At 46.6% G+C, this 17,866-nt stretch overlaps 1 protein-coding gene across 2 annotated transcripts in view; it reads left to right on the top strand.

Annotated features, from left to right (window-relative positions):
* The window catches only part of GPLD1 (glycosylphosphatidylinositol specific phospholipase D1), a 655,729-nt gene that overhangs the window by 137,536 nt on the left and 500,327 nt on the right, over positions 1-17,866 (top strand). For both annotated transcript variants that reach the window (XM_086965460.1, XM_086965459.1), the window contains exon 5: positions 15,224-15,334. In XM_086965460.1, coding sequence (XP_086821586.1) covers positions 15,224-15,334 — 111 coding nt within the window. The remainder of the gene's footprint in view (positions 1-15,223; positions 15,335-17,866) is intronic.

Raw genomic sequence — 17,866 nt, 5'->3', positions numbered from 1 at the left:
AAACTTATATCACCCTCCAAAAAAGTGTTTGTTCCCCATTTACCTTAAAGGAATTACCCAATCAAACCCTTAACTGCTGAGGTTTATCCACACCTAATGCAAAGTCCATTTTTATGTTTGGGCCACTATGCAATTAGGCCTAAATCACTTTTTTTCCACTGGCCATATTTGCATAATTTTTTCCCCATATCTGCCATCTTTTGTGGCAGGAAAATGCCATGTTCACTTTGGGGTCCCTCAGGGCTCCTCCTTATCCCCACTCTTGTTTAACATCTATGTCCAACTTTGATTAAGAAACTGGATCATAAGGGTTGAAATATGTTCACAGATGCAGAGGACTCTAAGCTGATTCTACTTTTGGAATACCAACATCCCTCCCAACTTGCGTTCTAAAATCCAATGCATTTTATCTGGAACTGGATGGGGAACACATGCTTAAAACTAAATGCAGAAAAACAGAGTTGGTAGTTTCTAATAACAAACCAAATATTTTGCGTGACTTATACTGGTGTTATGAGATAGGCTGATTACCAACCCCCTTAAACTTGGCTAAAATTCTGGGGATGGTTATAGATTCTAAGCTTCTATTGAAATCCTCTATCTCATCAGTGACATCAAAATGTGTATTCATAATGCTACAGATCAGAATGGCTGATGCCTTTTAAACTGCTGATGCTCTGAAAACCATAGTGGTGGCTTTCATTGGCTCAAGACTAGATCAATTCAATTCTTAGCACCTCGGCATCCCGTCTACCCTGCTACCTAGGCTTCAAGTCATTCAAAACGCAATGGCGTGCATTCTGATATGCTCGCCTAAAAGAGCTCATGGGTCTTCACTTCTGAAATACCTTAATTGGTTGCCAGTGAGATACAGAGTGCAATTTGAAACTCTCTGCATTCTATTTAAGATGTTGCATGACTAGTCCCATCATTTATTATGAAACACATCACAAGATATATTTCATCATGCACACTGTGGTCCACAGCACCACATCATTCTTTCAGTTTTAATAAGATTGGGAGGTCAAACCTTTTTGTTCTGTGCATCTACTCTTTGGAATTCTCTTCTGCTTTCGCTTAGGACCAAAACAGAACTACTTGTTTCAGGAAATCAATGAAGACCTGGCTCTTCACATAAATTTTGAACTGCTAACTCAAGTTACACTTGTGAAAATTTATTTTGTAAGCAGTCTGCTAATGTGATTTAAAACCTTTACTGATGGTTCATTTTAGAAGTAATCTATTTGGTCAGCAACAAGAAACCATTGCTGATAGCATGATTTATCAAATGCAATTAAAATAACATAACATCTTGTGAATTTTAAGAGTACTCAGGGTTTTGGGTTCCCCTGGAGAAGACTTTGGGCCTGATTCTGATGCGGTTAGGAAGGCCTCCTGATGGCATTTGCACCATCCGAATCGGATTGGGAACGTGCCTTTCTGACCAAATCGGAAATGTTTCTGATTGGCAGAGTATGATGCGAGTTAGGGCTTAGGAATATCCCAATCCGAACCCAACGGCATTCGGAATGTCTGAGCCATACAGAGCAGAATTGTACTACTCTACGGTTCGGGTTTCTGAACAACCCAATACGATGCTGGATTCGAACAGCCTTTCCAAATCGTGCAATTCGACTAAAATCAGCTGTCCGAATCAGACTTTGGGGGCCCGTATTGGGCCCCCCTGCACCAGGAGCCTTCTCAATCAGGCCTGTGGGGGTACCCATGGGTCCCCCTTACCTGCCATGCACAGTGTGGCATGCACCAGAGGGTGCCCACCACAGGGTTCCCGAGTTTCCCCAGCCACCCAATTCTTCAATGGGAGCCTATGCATTTGGTTAGAATGTAAACTCCCATTGACATCAATGAGAGTCCAACCAAATCGTATCTGGAAGCATCCGATGCATTAAGTTTGTCTGTAACCATTCCCAACCCGATTTCGTCGGGAAGATTTCCAAACCGCGTCGGATTCGGGCCCTTAGACCATAGCCAAAGCACAGCAAAATGTTGGATTTTGGTGAAACAAATGGGGAAAAGTGCTGTTCAGAAATGTGAGGAAAATGTGTGATTTTAGGAAATGTTTGATTTTTTTCATGGCATTCTGAGTAAGAAAACAGTGAGATACACACAAGTCTCACTACTGCGGACTGTCTTGAGTGTCTAGGTTTTGAAATTGTATGGGCTTGGTAGGTTTTGCTGGGTAATCGCCTAGCCCCTACCCAAGTACCCTGGCTAACCACATCGTCAAAATGGGTTGATTTTTATGGGGAAGGTTGGGGCACATTGGGGCGCTAGGTGGCACACAATCAGACGGCCGCACTAACGTGAGACTCCTGTACTCTGGCATTTACAATCATTAAGTTATCCTGCTCATGGGCCCTGCACCATTGAGGCCACACAGTTACGCTACCCAAGGGCCTGGCTTCCTGTAGTGTGACCCTGTATGTTGGGACCACTATTGAAGGCGATCTGAGGCGGTACTGCAGATATTGACAAGCGGTAGGTGCTGCACTGCGCTAGATCCCCACAGCGGGGGCTCTTGTCGACCCGACTGCCGGTCTAGCTTCCCTGCACATATCTGGACGAGATTCCCCCGACCCGGCTACTGCACGCGGTGTCAGGGGGACCATCCCTGCAGATTTGCCTGAAATACAGTGCCGGAATCAGTGAGGCATACTGCTCCCACCATCGCGATGGCCGCTCCTGTCAAGCCTTACAGATACGGCCCGCCTTTGCAATAGACACTGCATCACCAGAGTGAGGGGAATAGAACAGCAAGTCGGGCGCTACACGCTCCTATATGCCCCACTAACTGCGACCTGCTAGCGCTGTGAAGGTCATACTCAGGTGCCATTTTGCCACCAGGGACTAATGGCCTCCATCTTGTGTGGTGAGAAGACTGATGCGCAGGCTTCCATGGTCCTCAATACCCGTGTGGGATCTCAAGCTTACATAAGAGTGCGCTTAAAAGAGTAAGAACCACACTGCAGTGGCCCACTAGAGACACAAGATTGAGCTCTCTCATTAGTAAATTAGCGCAGGCTGCGTGGCTTCTGTGTGGAGGATTTATTGAACGCGATCCACTGCTTCACATACATACACGGGGCGCCACCAATGGATAGAATAACTCATAGCGAAGGCATTGTCCGCACGCACTGGTTCAATAGCCGCTAACGCGGGACCCGCCAGGAAGTCACTATCCCGCAGCCTGGCGACAAAAGTAACAGAGCTGCGGGCACACCACTGGACAGACCATAAGTTCTACCAGGGGGAAGCCAGATATCCGCCAACCGAAGCTAAATTTTGAAACGACAAAGAGGAGTGCCCGAAACTTGCAAGATGAGCAGGAGGGCGACAGAGGGGAATGTGGCCGGGGAGGTGCGCCCCCACAATCTGCGGAAATGCAAATCATTCTTCAAGAGGTTCGACAGGGCTTCACCACCATCGCTGATAAAGTGGACAGAATGCCGACGCACATGGATGCCATCGCGCATAAACTTGAAGGGCATGAGGACCGCCTCAAGGAAGCCGAACAACGCATATCAGATACTGAAGATACAATGTCTAGGACCACGATGCAACTTGACCAAATGGAGAAACTCATTGCAGCAAAAAATGAGGATTTAGAAGCACGCAGCAGGCACAATAGCATCCTCGTCCTTGGAATTCCTGAATCAACCAACTTGGGGAGGATGGAGGAGCATGTCGAGAAGTTGCTGGTGGCGTTGATTGGAGCAGAATCCTTTTCTAATCAATTCATAGTAGAATGAGCTCATCGCACCCTGGGTCCACGCACACCACCGGGTAGTGCACAGCGGCCTATCATAGCGAGACTCTTGAATTATAGGGACTGCGACGATGCCCTCCGGGTAGCGAGAAGCAAACAACAACTGTCCTATGACGGAAATGCCTTCTCCATATACCCGGATTTCACCCCTACAGTTCAGGAAGAGAGACGCAAATTCACGGAAGTGAAAAACAAACTTCGCTTGGCCCAAATCGGTTACGCATTGCTGTATCCAGCGCGCCTCAGAATTACTCATCAGGGCAAGCAACGATTTTTCACGAAACCACAACAAGTTGACGAATTCATGAAGCATTTGAAATGCACAAGCCGCAACAATGGACCACACACTTTGTCTCAACAATCCACCTCGGAGGGTACAGAAGATGACTCACAATGAATGCTTCCTAAACGAATAATGTATTTGAGGGGCGGTGTTAACACAATAAATGTCTGGCTACTGGAACTCAGTTTGCAGTACGCAAAAATGGGTCAGTTAGCGGGCCCATCTGAGCCCATTTTGATGGCATGCCGGACACCCTCTGCCCAGGTCTGTGCTCATTCATCCCACCTGGAGAAGGCTAAAAGGGCGAGGGATACCTGTGCCGTCACCTGGGAGTTTCCCCCCAACGGGGGTTTCCCTTGATGGGGCTATGTGAGGGAGGGTGGGCACTCATTTCTGGCAAGTTGAGGTTTCTTTAGTGGGAGGGGGCGGGATGTGGAGAGAGTTGGCACATTTGAGGTACTTTGACGTGTAGGGGGGGACAGGGAATGGAAGTTCAAGAGTTGCACAGGGTGTCTCAAGCACACTTAATTTGTTGAGCGAACACATGCTGGAGAGTGAAAGACCACAGAGCACGGATCAGAATGGGGCAAAAAGAAATCATGGCACAGGAGGAAAGAACTACACTAAGGGTGCTGTCATGGAATGTTAGAGGCCTCAGGGATCCGAGGAAGCGGAGACAGGTGCTAGCATATCTAGACAGACAACAGATACATGTGGCATTCTTGCAAGAAACCGACCTAGATACGAGGGCCCAGAATCACTTTGCCAAAAGGTGGGCGGGATGCCGATTATTTTCCTCCTACTCCACATATGCACGTGGGACGGCAATACTCTTTAACAAACAAACCCGATTTGATCTGGCAGGGGTGACGGAGGATACACAGGGCAGATATGTTATTGCATAGGGGAGACTGGGCAGAGACTCAATCACGTTTGCAAATTGTTATGGGCCTAACACTGACAGTCCATAATTGTTTACAGACTTATGGGGCAACATCCTTCCACCCACATAATCTGGGGGAGATTTCAATGTCGCTATGCAACCTCATCAGGATAGATCCATTGCGGCAGCTCATAACTATAGCAACGCACAGGAGGTATTGAAAGGCATAATGGAAGCGGGTGGGCTAATCGATAGCTGGAGATTCACACATCCGCAGGCACTGGAAGGTACACACTTCACATCACATAGGGGGACATGGGCAAGGATAGATTACTGCTTACTGTTCAGGGGCTGGTGCCTGAAGTAGGCAATGTGCTACATTTGGCTAGAACATATTTGGACCATTGTCCAGTGAAGGCATCCCTCACACCCCCCGGGTATGTAGTAGTAGAAATAAGCTTTATTCGATTTACATAAAATCATAAAAGCAAATGCATATAAAAACATCACACTCAATGAAAGCTTGCATGTTAAATTTAGCATTTGAGAAGAGCTACGGTCATAAACGAATCTTAAAAATCATCCAATACAGTTAGAATTACAAATAGTGATAACCAGCACAAAATACATAAAAAGACCCAGGCAAGAATATTTCACAGCATGGTTTTCCGCAGCAACATGACCGATCTTAAAAACCGAGATACCACAAAAATCACATGCTCATCTTCCAATTTTAACAATCGTACGAATGCAGGCTTACAATTTCTTACTCCCCATCGTTTTAACAAAGGTTTCAAGTAAAACTTTCTGGGGGCTGAATAAAAGGAACAAAAGAGCATTAAATGCAGGTTAGATTGGAGTGCGATGCTATCACACGGACAAATCAAAGTCGGTGTAGACCAATTATTCACCTCCGGTACAGAAACCATACGAAAGAAAGTACCGAGACGGGTATGATAGTCCTAGGCCGAGTTGGAGGCTGCAACCCACGGCTTTGCTGGATACAGTTTTTCAAGTGAAATAAGGGGACAAAATCCAGGACTTTTTGCCAGAAATAAAGGATCTGTAGAGAGTGTAGAATTGATCTGGGAGGAGTTCAAAGTGACAATAAGAGGGTCCTACATCTCAAAGAGCTGCAGGGTGCTAAAAGACATTCAGCATACCTTACAAACATTAGAGCGAGATTTAAGGGGATTGGAGAGGCAAATGAGCAGTGGGGAGGCCGGGCAAGCACAAAGTACTTTTCAAGAAAAATTATCAGAATATGAGGAAACTGCACAGAGAGAGGTGAAGTTTAGGGGACGCTATTGGATATCACGGAAATATGGGGAAGGGGAGAGGCCGGGTAAGGTATTGGCAGAAATGACTATACGCCCCCGTTTAAATACCCACATACTGGAGATACAAGGACCAGGAGAACTATTGTACCGAGATTCATCAGCCATACTAGACACATTTACCACATACTACAGTATGTTATACACTTCTCAGAGAAGTGGTTCGCCAGAGCTAGATGATTTCATGGGGGGGTAGCACTGGGTTGGCTCAGTGATATCCAGCGAGAATTTGTCTGTCTCCTGTTTGAACTAGACAAAATTAGGGAAGCAATAATGCAACGGAACAATGGGAAAGCGCCTGGATCAGACGGCCTACTGGCTGAATTTCATAAAAGCTACATTGATATCATGGCACCGGTGCTAAAAGAGGTGTATCAGGAATCTTTAGAGATAGGAGTACTTCCCCCCTCGATATGAGAAGCCATAGTTAAATCCCTGCTGAAGCTGGGGAAACCCCCTGAATCTTGTGACTCATATCGGCCGCTGTCACTGATGAACTGTGACACAAAGATATTAGCAAAAGTGCTGGCCAATCGCCTGTCCCTTTTAATGGACAAACTCATACTACCAGACCAGTCAGGGTTTGTACCGGGCAGGGCTACATCACATAACCCTAGGACCCTGTTCTCATTGATCCAGACAGTTGCACCTGAATTCCCACTCGCCGCGGTGTTCTTGGATGCCACCAAGACGTTCGGCTCAGTGGAATGGGACTAACTATTCGGGCTGCTACCGAGAATGGGGTTCCCACGATTATATATATTGTGGCTCAAATTATAGTATGCCCAGCCCACTGCCAGAATATTGATTAAGGGGCGTCTATCTCGGCAACTTACAATCTCCAGAGGCACACAACAGGGGTACCCGCTCTCCCCACTTTTGTTCGCCATTGCGGTAGAACCGCTGGCCTCCAGAATATGTCAGGTTCATCAAGACAAGGCATTCCACTGTTGTCTATGACAAATATTAATATCACTCTACGCAGATGATATAACGCTATACGTCAGAAATCCACAAACCAATATAAATCCTCTATTACGAGAGTTCATAAGTTTTGGTAGACTGTCAGGCTTTAGTATCAAGTGGGGAAATCTCAAGTTTTTCCACTTACACCAGCCGTGGCTCAGTTCCACCTTGATTTCCCGTTGGAATGGTGTCACACAGAACTGTGGTATCTCGGCGTACAGGTTACTAGAGATAGGGTAGAAACTATAGGAGCAAATTACGGCACGGTCATCACATGCCTAATTACTAATGTTACACATTGGATATCGCTACCCCTCTCACTTGTGGGAAGGGCATTCCTCATAAATATGATAGTACTCTTACAATTCCCGTATTTATTTCTCAATGTTCCCTACCATCCAGGGCGATACTTCTTCAACACATTGCATTCCGAACTTACTAGACTGCTCTGGGGAGGGAAGCAACCACAACTAAAATGGTCTATACTAACCAGGCCTTAAGACGAAGGGGGGCTAGATGTCCCTGATTTCAAGGTGTATTTCCTGAGTGTTCAGGCGCAATATGCCTACTACTGGGTGTATCCCCACGATATATGCTCCAGGTGGTGGTTGAAGACTGGCTTGCGGACCGGGTACCACTAAATGGGCTGATATATGGACCTATATTCACTAGCGCGACACCGCCCACTACTGTCACTAGTACATTACATGCATGGAATCAGATAACCTCTCTCAGATGTACCCCTTCTCTATTCCCCCAGATTGCCGCTCTCTAACCATCCTAGCCTTTCCTTATTACAGGAGAAGGAATTCCTGGATTTATGTAAGCGTCCCCATATCAACACATTGGGCGATCTCTTTCAGGTGGGGACATTTCGCACACTGGAGCAATTTTTACAGGGGGTGCAGCACACCCCCCTGGATGTATTTCTATAAGTGCGACTGCAACAAGGAATGCGGTTGGTTCTTCCCGGTTTCCCACAAGAGCCTGAATTCTTGGTCCCACTACATCAAATGCTGGGGTCCACGGATGGATAACATCTGGTGTCAAGCTTATATAGCACTGTATGCATGCATAGAGTGGAAATTGTTCGCCCAGCCAGACTGCATTGGGGAGAAGAACTAGGGTAGGATATCACTGATGACCAATGACAATACTGCTGCCTGCAGACAGCACAGATCTCGGCCAGTTGCAGGTTGCGAGTATACACTATAAGTGCTTACATCGCCTATATTATACCCCGGCAAAGAAGCTAAGGTTTCAGTTGACAGATAATGACAGATGTGAACGATACAAACAACCAGGGGCAGGTTTCCTACATCTAGCATGGGAATGTACAAAGATACAGGAATACTGGGAACAAGTGTATATTGCATTGGAGATAATGGTTGCTAGCGAGTTAGAGAGAGATCCGCTGCTTGCACTGCTTGGTTACACAGCATATATATCTACAGAAAGTTCATAGCTATGTCCTTTTTACTGGCAAAACGAAGGGTGGCCTGTAGGTGGGGAAGAGGCCGAGCTCCGAAATTTAAGGAATGGATATTAGATCTATTATATTGCCAAGAACAAACTACCACATATGCCGAACTGCTACCGCTTGCCTCCAAACCCCGAGATATATGGGAGCCACTACAAAGTTTTCACCTGTCACAAGAACCCCAGGACACGCCCGATATGCCACCATCGACAAATGATTATTAGGAGTCTTGTCTCAGTCACTGGTCTAATTCCCCTTTCCTTTCTATGTCATAGGAACATAACGCGCAATGTAGGTACTAGATTGACAGGGGTCCAAGTGCACAGATGGGAAAAGAAATGCTATCTTACTGCTTGTTTCTTTACTGTCGCCTTAGAACAGCGCATGTGTGATGCTGAATTGTCTTAATTAATTACTCGGAGTTGCTGCTATTTACGTAATAGTATTGCACTACATAAGCGATAGGAAATGGACTGTATGTCAACAGAGACTGAGAATATTACATTTCAATTCACTGTGCTTAATGTGGATATGTGTTTGTTTGTAACAATATAAAATCACAAATAAAGTTAAAAAAAAAGTTTGTTGTCACCACATTGCATTTTGGGACCTTCCTGTCACAGACGCTAGGTCCAGCTGCACAAGTGAGGTACTGTTTCATGTGTGGGAACACTGGGTGGTAGGAAGTTTGAAGACCCCCAGATTCCCAAAATTTCTTTCACTGAAATATGAGGGTAATAGGTGATTTTTGCCAAAGTGTTAGATATGCAGGGCATCCTGGGTAAGGAAACATAGTGGGTAACATACAAGCCACACCAGCTTTGACGCCTTTGGTTGTCTAGATTTCAGAAATGCCTATGTTTAGTAGGGTTACTTGGTTGTCGGATGCCTCGATCCACAATAATCAATCAATCAATCAATCATTTGTAAAGCACACTGCATACTCGCGAGGGTCTCAAGGCGCTGTGGGGGGGGGGGGCTACTGATCGAAAAGCCAGGTCTTGAGTATCCTCCTGAAGATCAGCAGATCTTAGGTGTGTCGTAGGCTCAGTGGGAGGGCGTTCCATGTCTTGGCAGCGAGGTGGGAGAAAGATCTCCTACCTTGTGGTTGTTCTTTGGATGCGCGGGACGGTGGCGAATGAGAGGTCGGGGGCATAGCTGGCGGTTGGGGATGTAGAAGGAGAGCTGTCTGTTGAGGTAGGCTGGGCCGATATTGTGGAGTGCCTTGTGTGCGTGGGTGAGGAGCTTGAAGGATATCCTCTTATTGACGAGGAGCCAGTGCAGGTTTCTCAAGTTGGGGGTGAAGTGGCATGGTAATTTGAGGATCAGTTGTGCCGAGGCATTTTGGATTTGTTGTAGTCGTTTGATGAGCTTGGTTGGGGCTCCAACGTAGAGGGTATTTCCATAGTCGAGTCTGCTGCTGACGAGGGCCTGGGTGACTCTCTTTCTTGTATCTGTTGGGATCCATCTGTAGGTTTTGCGGAGCATGCAGAGGGTGTTGAAGCAGGAGGGGGAGACAGTGTTGACTTGCTTGGTCATTGAGAGCGTTGAGGCTAGGATGATTCCCAGGTTGAGTGCGTGGTCGGTGGGTGTCGGGGCCGCCCTCAGTGATGTCGGTCACCAGGAGTCGTCCCAGGCTGAAGGGTTGGAGCCGAGGAGGAGGAGCTCCGTCTTGTCCAAGTTCATCTTCAGATGGCTGGTCTTCACCCAGTTGGCGACGGCCTTCATTCCTTCGTGGAGGTTGGCTTTGATGGTGATGGGGTCCTTGGTGAGGGAGAGGATCAGCTGAGTGTTGTCAGCGTAGGAGATTATGTTGAGGTCGTGCTGTCGGGCTACATGTAAATGTTGAACAGTGTCGGGCTAGGGAGGATCCCTGGGGTTATGCCGCAGATGATCTTGGAGGCTTTGGAACGGAATGGGGGAGGCGGACGCTCTGGGTTCTGCCAGAGAGGAAGGAGGTGGTCCAATCCAGAGCCTTGTCTCGAATCCCTGCGGCGTGGAGGCGTGCGCCTAGTGTGCTGTGGCAGACTGTGTCGGAGGCAGCAGAGAGGTCTAGGAGGATGAGTGCTGCAGTCTCGCGGTTGTCCAGCAGGGTCCTGATGTCGTCGGTGACGGCCATGAGGGCAGTCTCAGTGCTGTGGTTGCTGCGGAATCCTGACTGGAAAGGCTCCAGGATTCTGTTTTCTTCAAGGTGTCGGGTTAGCTGTCTGTTGACGTTTTTCTTGATGACCTTGGCCGGGAAGGGGAGCAGAGAGGTGGGCCGGAAGTTCTTGAGGTCTCTTGGGTCTGCCTTAGGTTTTTTGAGTAGGGCGTTGATCTCGACGTGTTTCCAGATCTCTGGGAAGGTCGCGTCTCGAGGGAGAGATTGATGACGTTGCGCAGGTAGGGTGCGACGGAGCTGCTTGCTCTGTTGAAGATGTGGTGCGGGAATGGGTCTGACGAAGAGCCGGAGTGAATTGTGCTCATGGTCTTGATGATGTTATCGAGGCTCACGCTGGCCCAGGCTAGCAGGGGGTCATGGTCGATGGTGTGCGGAGGGTCTGTTGTGTTGCTGTCTGTTGGGGCTGTCTGGGGTCTGTTGGGGCTGTCTGGGTGTTGAAGCTGTCATGGATGTCTGCTATCTTGTGGTGGAAGAAGGTGGCAAGGGAGTCGCACAGGGCTTGCGACGGCGGGATGTCGTTGGTGTTGGAGCTGGGGTTGGAGAGTTCCTTCACGATGTTGAAGAGCCCCTTGCTATTGTGTGCATTGTTGTCGAGGTGGTCTTTGAAGGAGGTCCTCTTAGCCGCCCTGATGAGGAGGTGGTGGTTGCAGATGGCATCCTTGTGTGCTGCGTCGCTGTCCGGAGTTTGTTCACTGTGTTATTTCTTCTCTAGTTTCCGGCAGGCTTGCTTGGAGGCTAGGAGTTCTGGGGTGAACCAGCTGGCTCTATTGCTGGTGTCTCTGTGGGGGGGTTTCTTCACAGGGCAAGGGTGTTGGCGCAGTCCTTGATCCAGCATCTGTGGCTGTGGGCAGTGGCGTCGGTGTTGGTGGGTGGGCTGGGAGCGAGGTTTACATGTAGTTGGTCTTCGGTGATTTTGCTTCAGCAGTGTCGGGGATCTGTTGGGTGCGATGGTGTGTGGTGGGTTTCTGGAAGGCGAGGTGGATGCAGCTGTGGTCAGTCCAGAGGAGTTTGGTGGTGTGGCTGACGGAGACTTGTAGGCTTGAGGAAAGGACGGGGTCAAGCGTGTGGCAGGCAGAGTGGGTGGGCATTGTGATGAGTTGCTTCAGTCTGAGGTTGGCAAGGTTATCGATCAGGGTTGTGGAGTTGTTGTTGTTGTTGTTTTCAAGGTGAAAGTTCAGGTTTCCGAGGAGGATGTAGTCGGTGGAGGTCAGGGCGTGCGTGCTGATCAAGTCGGCGATGGAGTCGCTGAACTGGGAGCGGGTTCTGGAGGGGTCGGTAGACGCGGGTGCCTCTGAGGATAGAGTTAGGGTCTGTGTGGATCTGGAAATGCATGTGTTCAGCGGTGCTGAATGCGTCGTCGGTGCTAGTCGAGACCCTGATGCTGTTCTTTTGGACGATGGCAATTCCTCCTCCGACTCCGTTGGTGCGGTCTCTGCGGGTGATCTTGTAGCCATCTGGAATGGCTATGGTGATGTTGGATGCAGAGGAGTCGTTAAACCAAGTCTCTGTTAGGAAGGCGACGTCCGGGGATGTTGTGTCGAGCAGGTCCCAGAGCTCGACGGCATGCTTGCTTGTGGAGCAGGTGTTCAGAAGTATGCACCGGAGGTGGTTGGGGTCCTTCTTGGTGGGTGGCTCGTCGACTCTGAGGCTGGTGTAGCTGCAGTTCCGGCAGGTGAAGGGGCTGTGTGTGCGTTTCGGGGTTGCCTTGAAGCAGGTATGGCTCCGTCCGGATTTGAGAGCGTGCAGAGTGCTGGCGTTGTAGTGGCGGTGGTCGTCGTGGTGGGTGCGGGGGCCAGGGGTTCTGGTGCTGGGCACGGTTCAGGCACAGACGGGCTTGCCTTGGGCACACCTTCGGCGCCCCAGTGGCACGCCCACGGCGCACGGCCGCTGCGCGGCTATGCAGCCACCGGCATATATTCGGAGGTGGGAGGAAGGAGCAGCTGGGAGGCGGGAGGATGGGGCAGTGAATGGGCAGTGGGCAGTCAGGGGGGTGGGGCCACAGGGGACGCAGCCGAGAGGGCGGTGAGGGACAATGGAGGTAACAGAAGAAAACAGAAACGAGGGAAAAATGAGTGGCACAGAGGGAAGATGGGCACAAAAAACGAGTGGAACAGAAGGCAGAAGGGTACAAAAAATGAGGGGACAACGAGTGGCACAGAGGGCAGAAGTAATAAACAAGAAAGGGTTTGGCTTAAGCGCAGTAAGGCTGCACCACTACTATGATCAACAAAACAATGTGCCAGTACTGCTCAATTGTTTATTTTAATTTTCGCAAGACGAGGAACAAGCAGCTCATCTGCATGGACCACTCATTCAGTCCAAGTTTACTTTCCAGAAATGTTTTTATTATTTCAAAACTCTGTTGATATGTTTTTTGTACTTTTCAAATGATTTACCGAAAATTTATATATTTTACAATTTATAATAAAACGAAGACTTTAAGTTCTCATTGGGGAGAGAGGAGGACTTCTATTTTCTATATAAAATATGTGAATATGTACATCAGTGCAATAGGGAGGAAAAATGTAAAGAAAAAACAAACATACTTCAAATGTCAGTTTCAACACCAGCAATCATATTGTGACACATTCATAAAAAACTTTTTCTCTTATATACTTTCTCATACATCCAGAAGGAAAAGTAAAAAAATTCTGGAAAGTAAACTTGGACTGAATGAGTGGTCCATGCAGATGAGCTGCTTGTTCCTCGTCTTGTGAAAATTAAAATAAAAAAATTGAGCAGTACTGGCACATTGTTTTGTTGATCACAGAGGGCAGAAGGGCACAAAAAACGAGTGGAGCAGAGGGCACAAAAAAGGAGTGGAACAGAAGGCAAAGGGGCAAAAATACAAGGGAAAAACGAGTGGTACAGAGGGCAGCAGGGCACAAAAAAAACGAGTGGAACAGAGGGCAGAAGGGCACAAAAAACGAGTAGAACAGAAGGCAAAAGAGGCACAAAAACGAGGGAAAAACGAGTGGCACAGAGGGCAAAAGAGGCACAAAAGCAAGGGAAAAACGAGTGGCAAGAAGGCAAAAAGGGAAAAATACAGAATACAGAAATACAGGGACAGCTAAGAACAGAAGGCAGAACGGGAAGAGAGGCACGAGGGCAGCAAGGAGAACAGAAGGGAAAACCGGGCAGGGACACTGGGCAGCGAGGGGTACAGAAGGAAAGACCGGGCAGAGAGTGCACGGGGACAGTGAAGGGAACAGAGGGAAGAAAAAGGGGCACGGATAATGCAACAATTCATCATGACAAGTAAGAGAAAATAGATATATTCCTCCCCTTTAGCCCATAAGGCAAACTAGACATAAAATAATCCACATTTTCATTCCCTTGGCATGAGGAGAGGTTAGGAAGGTTATAGGGCCCAGATGAGCACAAAAAATGTTGGGGCTTTAGGGATGAGTGATAGGTCTGATGCCTGGGTGGTGACACACACACAACCACACACACACACACACACACATATATACTATATATATTCAATGAAAAAAACAAAGGTTAAAGTGATGTTATCGTTATGTGACAATGGCAGTTGTTACATTGCATCTTAAACTAAACAAAAAAAACACTGAAATTATAGTTAACTGAAGTAAATATAACTTGAGCCCTGAAGTAAATATAACCTGTATATAACCTGTGCCCCCACCATGTACAGTGCTATCATCAATGATGTCATTTCAGATGTGAACAGCGATGTTATCAATGATGTCATACAACAAGTCATCAGTTATGCACTATGGGAGGGAAAAAGCAGTGCATGGCAAGGGTGCGAGTTATAGTTAATTCAAGGCTTGAGTAATAGTTACTTCAGTTAACTATAATTTGTGATTTTCAGTGTTTTTTTACTTTAAAATGTAATGTAGCAGCTGCCATTTTCACCTCATGATTAAGTCAGTTTAACCTTTGTTTTTTGCATTGAATTTCTAAGTTTGCTTTTAATCATTTATTCAATTAGTAGAGTTGTAGAGCTGTTCTTGTCCCCCATGAGGGGTATCCCGGCACTGACAGGGTGCAGTTGGGTAGCCCAATAGCCAGGTCTTCAGGAACATTTGGAACTCTGAAAGAGATGAAGGGTCCATAGAAGAAAGGATGGCTCATTCCATGTCTTTGCTGATATGTAGGAGAAAGAGCAGTCTCTGTGTCTGCTATGCCGAAATGGACACATTGCTGATGTGTCTGGTGGGCTGATGGAAGTTCAAAATACATGTACCTTATATATAGTGTTCACCAGAAATGGTCATCAGATATTTTTAGTAGTTTCTCTAAGTCTATACAGTGTCTGGTTCAAGTCACCTTAACAAGTCTTTAATTGTCCCACAGGATACAGAGAAGCTGGTGGCCTTTCTGTTCGGGATTGCCTCGCACATGGTGGCAGATGTCAGCTGGCACAGTTTGGGTATTGAACAAGGATTTCTCAGAACAATGGGATCAGTAGGTGCACATTATTTAATGTATCTCTCATGGTTTATTCTAAACAGCAAAAAATATCAGCAGATTTAAACGAAAAGAAATGATGATATGTGATCAAGATCATACATTCTGGTAGTGAGGAGCACAACATTCAAATACAGAAAGCAAAGAATTCAAACACTACATGCACTACCAACAGGCGATAACCCACAACTCTCTGGATTTATAAAAAGTATTTTTCTCTATCATATGTGTGAAACTGTGTAAGAACCTGGGCTATTACATAAGAGGATAAGTACCCACTTCAAGTAATAATCACAATCCTTGTTAGGGCGAATCATTAAAGTCACTAAATTAACCTGATGGTAAAAGATTTTACCTTCTGACTGAGGGCCTTATTACAACTGTGACGGTTTATCGGACTGCGGTAGTCGTAGTGGCGGTCCACCCGCCATATTCAATGTTGGCAGTCGGACCGTCACAGAACCACTGCTACCCCCAGGGATTTGTGATCCCTGGTGATCTTGCAGTGGTATGAGGCTGGTAATATACTGGCAGGGCTGCTGCAGCACTGCCATGCATATTACTAGCTTGGTCACCGCCACAGCTTTCATGGCGGTGTGACTACCATGAAATATGTGACACCAGGGGATTCATGCAGTGGGGCACATGGTGTGCCCCCTGTATGCATGCACCCTCAGTTCCTGCAGGGCAGAACTGCCTGGCCTCGATTCCAGTTGGAATCCAGTGGGCAGTCACAGTATTAGTTTGGCAGGCTTGGAGTGGGGCGCTGGCGTGGCGGGCTGCTTCAAGCCCGTCAATCTCATAATAAGGCCCTTAGTCTTTTTAGTCCCAATACACCACAGGAGTAATAAAACTATCAAGGAAATACAAGACCTGTATTTACTCTTATCTCTTGATAACTGCTCTAACACTTCTCCATCATTCTGGACATCATATCAGATCTATACATAATGTCCAATCTTCATACAGACAGTGGTCTGAAACAGAAATCAGTTTTCAATCCCACGCTACCATCAGACAATATAATAGACTATTTTCACATAGCTGTGACCAATGATTTATACCTTCTAGAGGACAGATTCTCTATTACACACAAACGTTCTGGGTACAACCCAACCAAAAAAGAAAACCTTGCCCTGAAGGGACTTGCGGACAATTAAGACATTGTTGTTAAGGAGGCGGACAAGGGAGGAAATATAGTGATTATGCAAGATAATGAGTAGATACAAGAAATAGAAAGACAACTTAGGGATGGGAAGGTTTACATCAAACTCGATAACAACCCTATCAATGAGATTACTAGACACATTGAGCAGAAATTGACATTTTTGAGGCAACAGGGCCTTATCAAAGATGTAGAGTTTAGGTTCTTCTTTACTCACTCCCCTAGGGCGCCCTGTCTCTATATACTGCCTAAAATACACAAACCAGGACATTTTCCACCAGGCAGGCCTTTCATTTTGGGCATTGGTTAACCAACAGAGCACATATCTGAGTTTGGGGATGTTTTCCTACAACCTTTAGTTCACAATCTTCCATCTTACCTCAGAGATACTGGTGACCTTCTTAATAAATTGGAAGACATTGAATGGACAAGGGAATTCTCGCTAGTTACATTTGACATGTGTTCCTTGTATACTAGCATACCACTAGAGCAAGGACTTCAGGCATTGAAAGTCACCCTGTCCCAAAGAGACACTACCTTGTACGAACATACAGAAATGCTAATAGTCCTGACACTTCTTGTCTTAGAGAACAATGTCTTCCTCTATCAAGGAGTCTGTTTTAGACAAGCAATGGGTGTCGCAATGGGGTCAACATTTTCATCATCATATGCCAACCTTAACATGGGCAAAGTTACACCTTTGGTCGAACGGTCCACCATAACTAACAGAACATATAATTTACTGGGGAAGGTGCATAGACAATATTTTCATGATTTTGGCAGGTAGTGAGTTACAGCTAGTACTTTTGACAGAACATCTCAACAATATCATGTGCAATTTGAAATTTACTCACAAGTTTGAAGGGTTAGATAGATTTTTTGGACGTGGGAATATACATTAAAGACAATAAAATCATGTCTCGACTCTACAGAAAACCCACAGCAAGTAACTCAATCTTGCATGCCAGTAGTGCTCATCCGATAACCCAGATAAATGCCATCTCATTTGGAGAAATGACTAGTATTAGGAGGAACTGCAGTGAGGACGCCATTTTGTACAGGGAACTTGACAAATTGGAAGAAAGGTGTATGTGTAGGGGCTACTCATGATCCGTGCTTGACCAATCCAGACAAATTCCTCTAGGGCTACATTACTTAAAAACAAAAACAGGAGCTGCGAGAAAAAGAAGGACACCAAACTAACTTTTATCACGGGATACAACACCCAGAGTCATGTCATTTACAAGATCTTACTCAGACACTGGCACCTGCTGACACTGGACAAAACGCTTGAGAAACACATTCCCAACAAACCTAGAGTTGTACATTGAAGGGGGAAAACCTTGCAGGATATTCTGTACTCT

The sequence above is a fragment of the Lissotriton vulgaris genome, chromosome 4_1, assembly GCF_964263255.1.
Source record: "Lissotriton vulgaris chromosome 4_1, aLisVul1.2, whole genome shotgun sequence".
Classification (NCBI taxonomy): Eukaryota; Metazoa; Chordata; class Amphibia; order Caudata; family Salamandridae; genus Lissotriton; species Lissotriton vulgaris.
The sequence above is the reverse complement of the archived record's forward strand: the minus strand, read 5'-3'. Positions and strand labels throughout refer to the sequence as shown.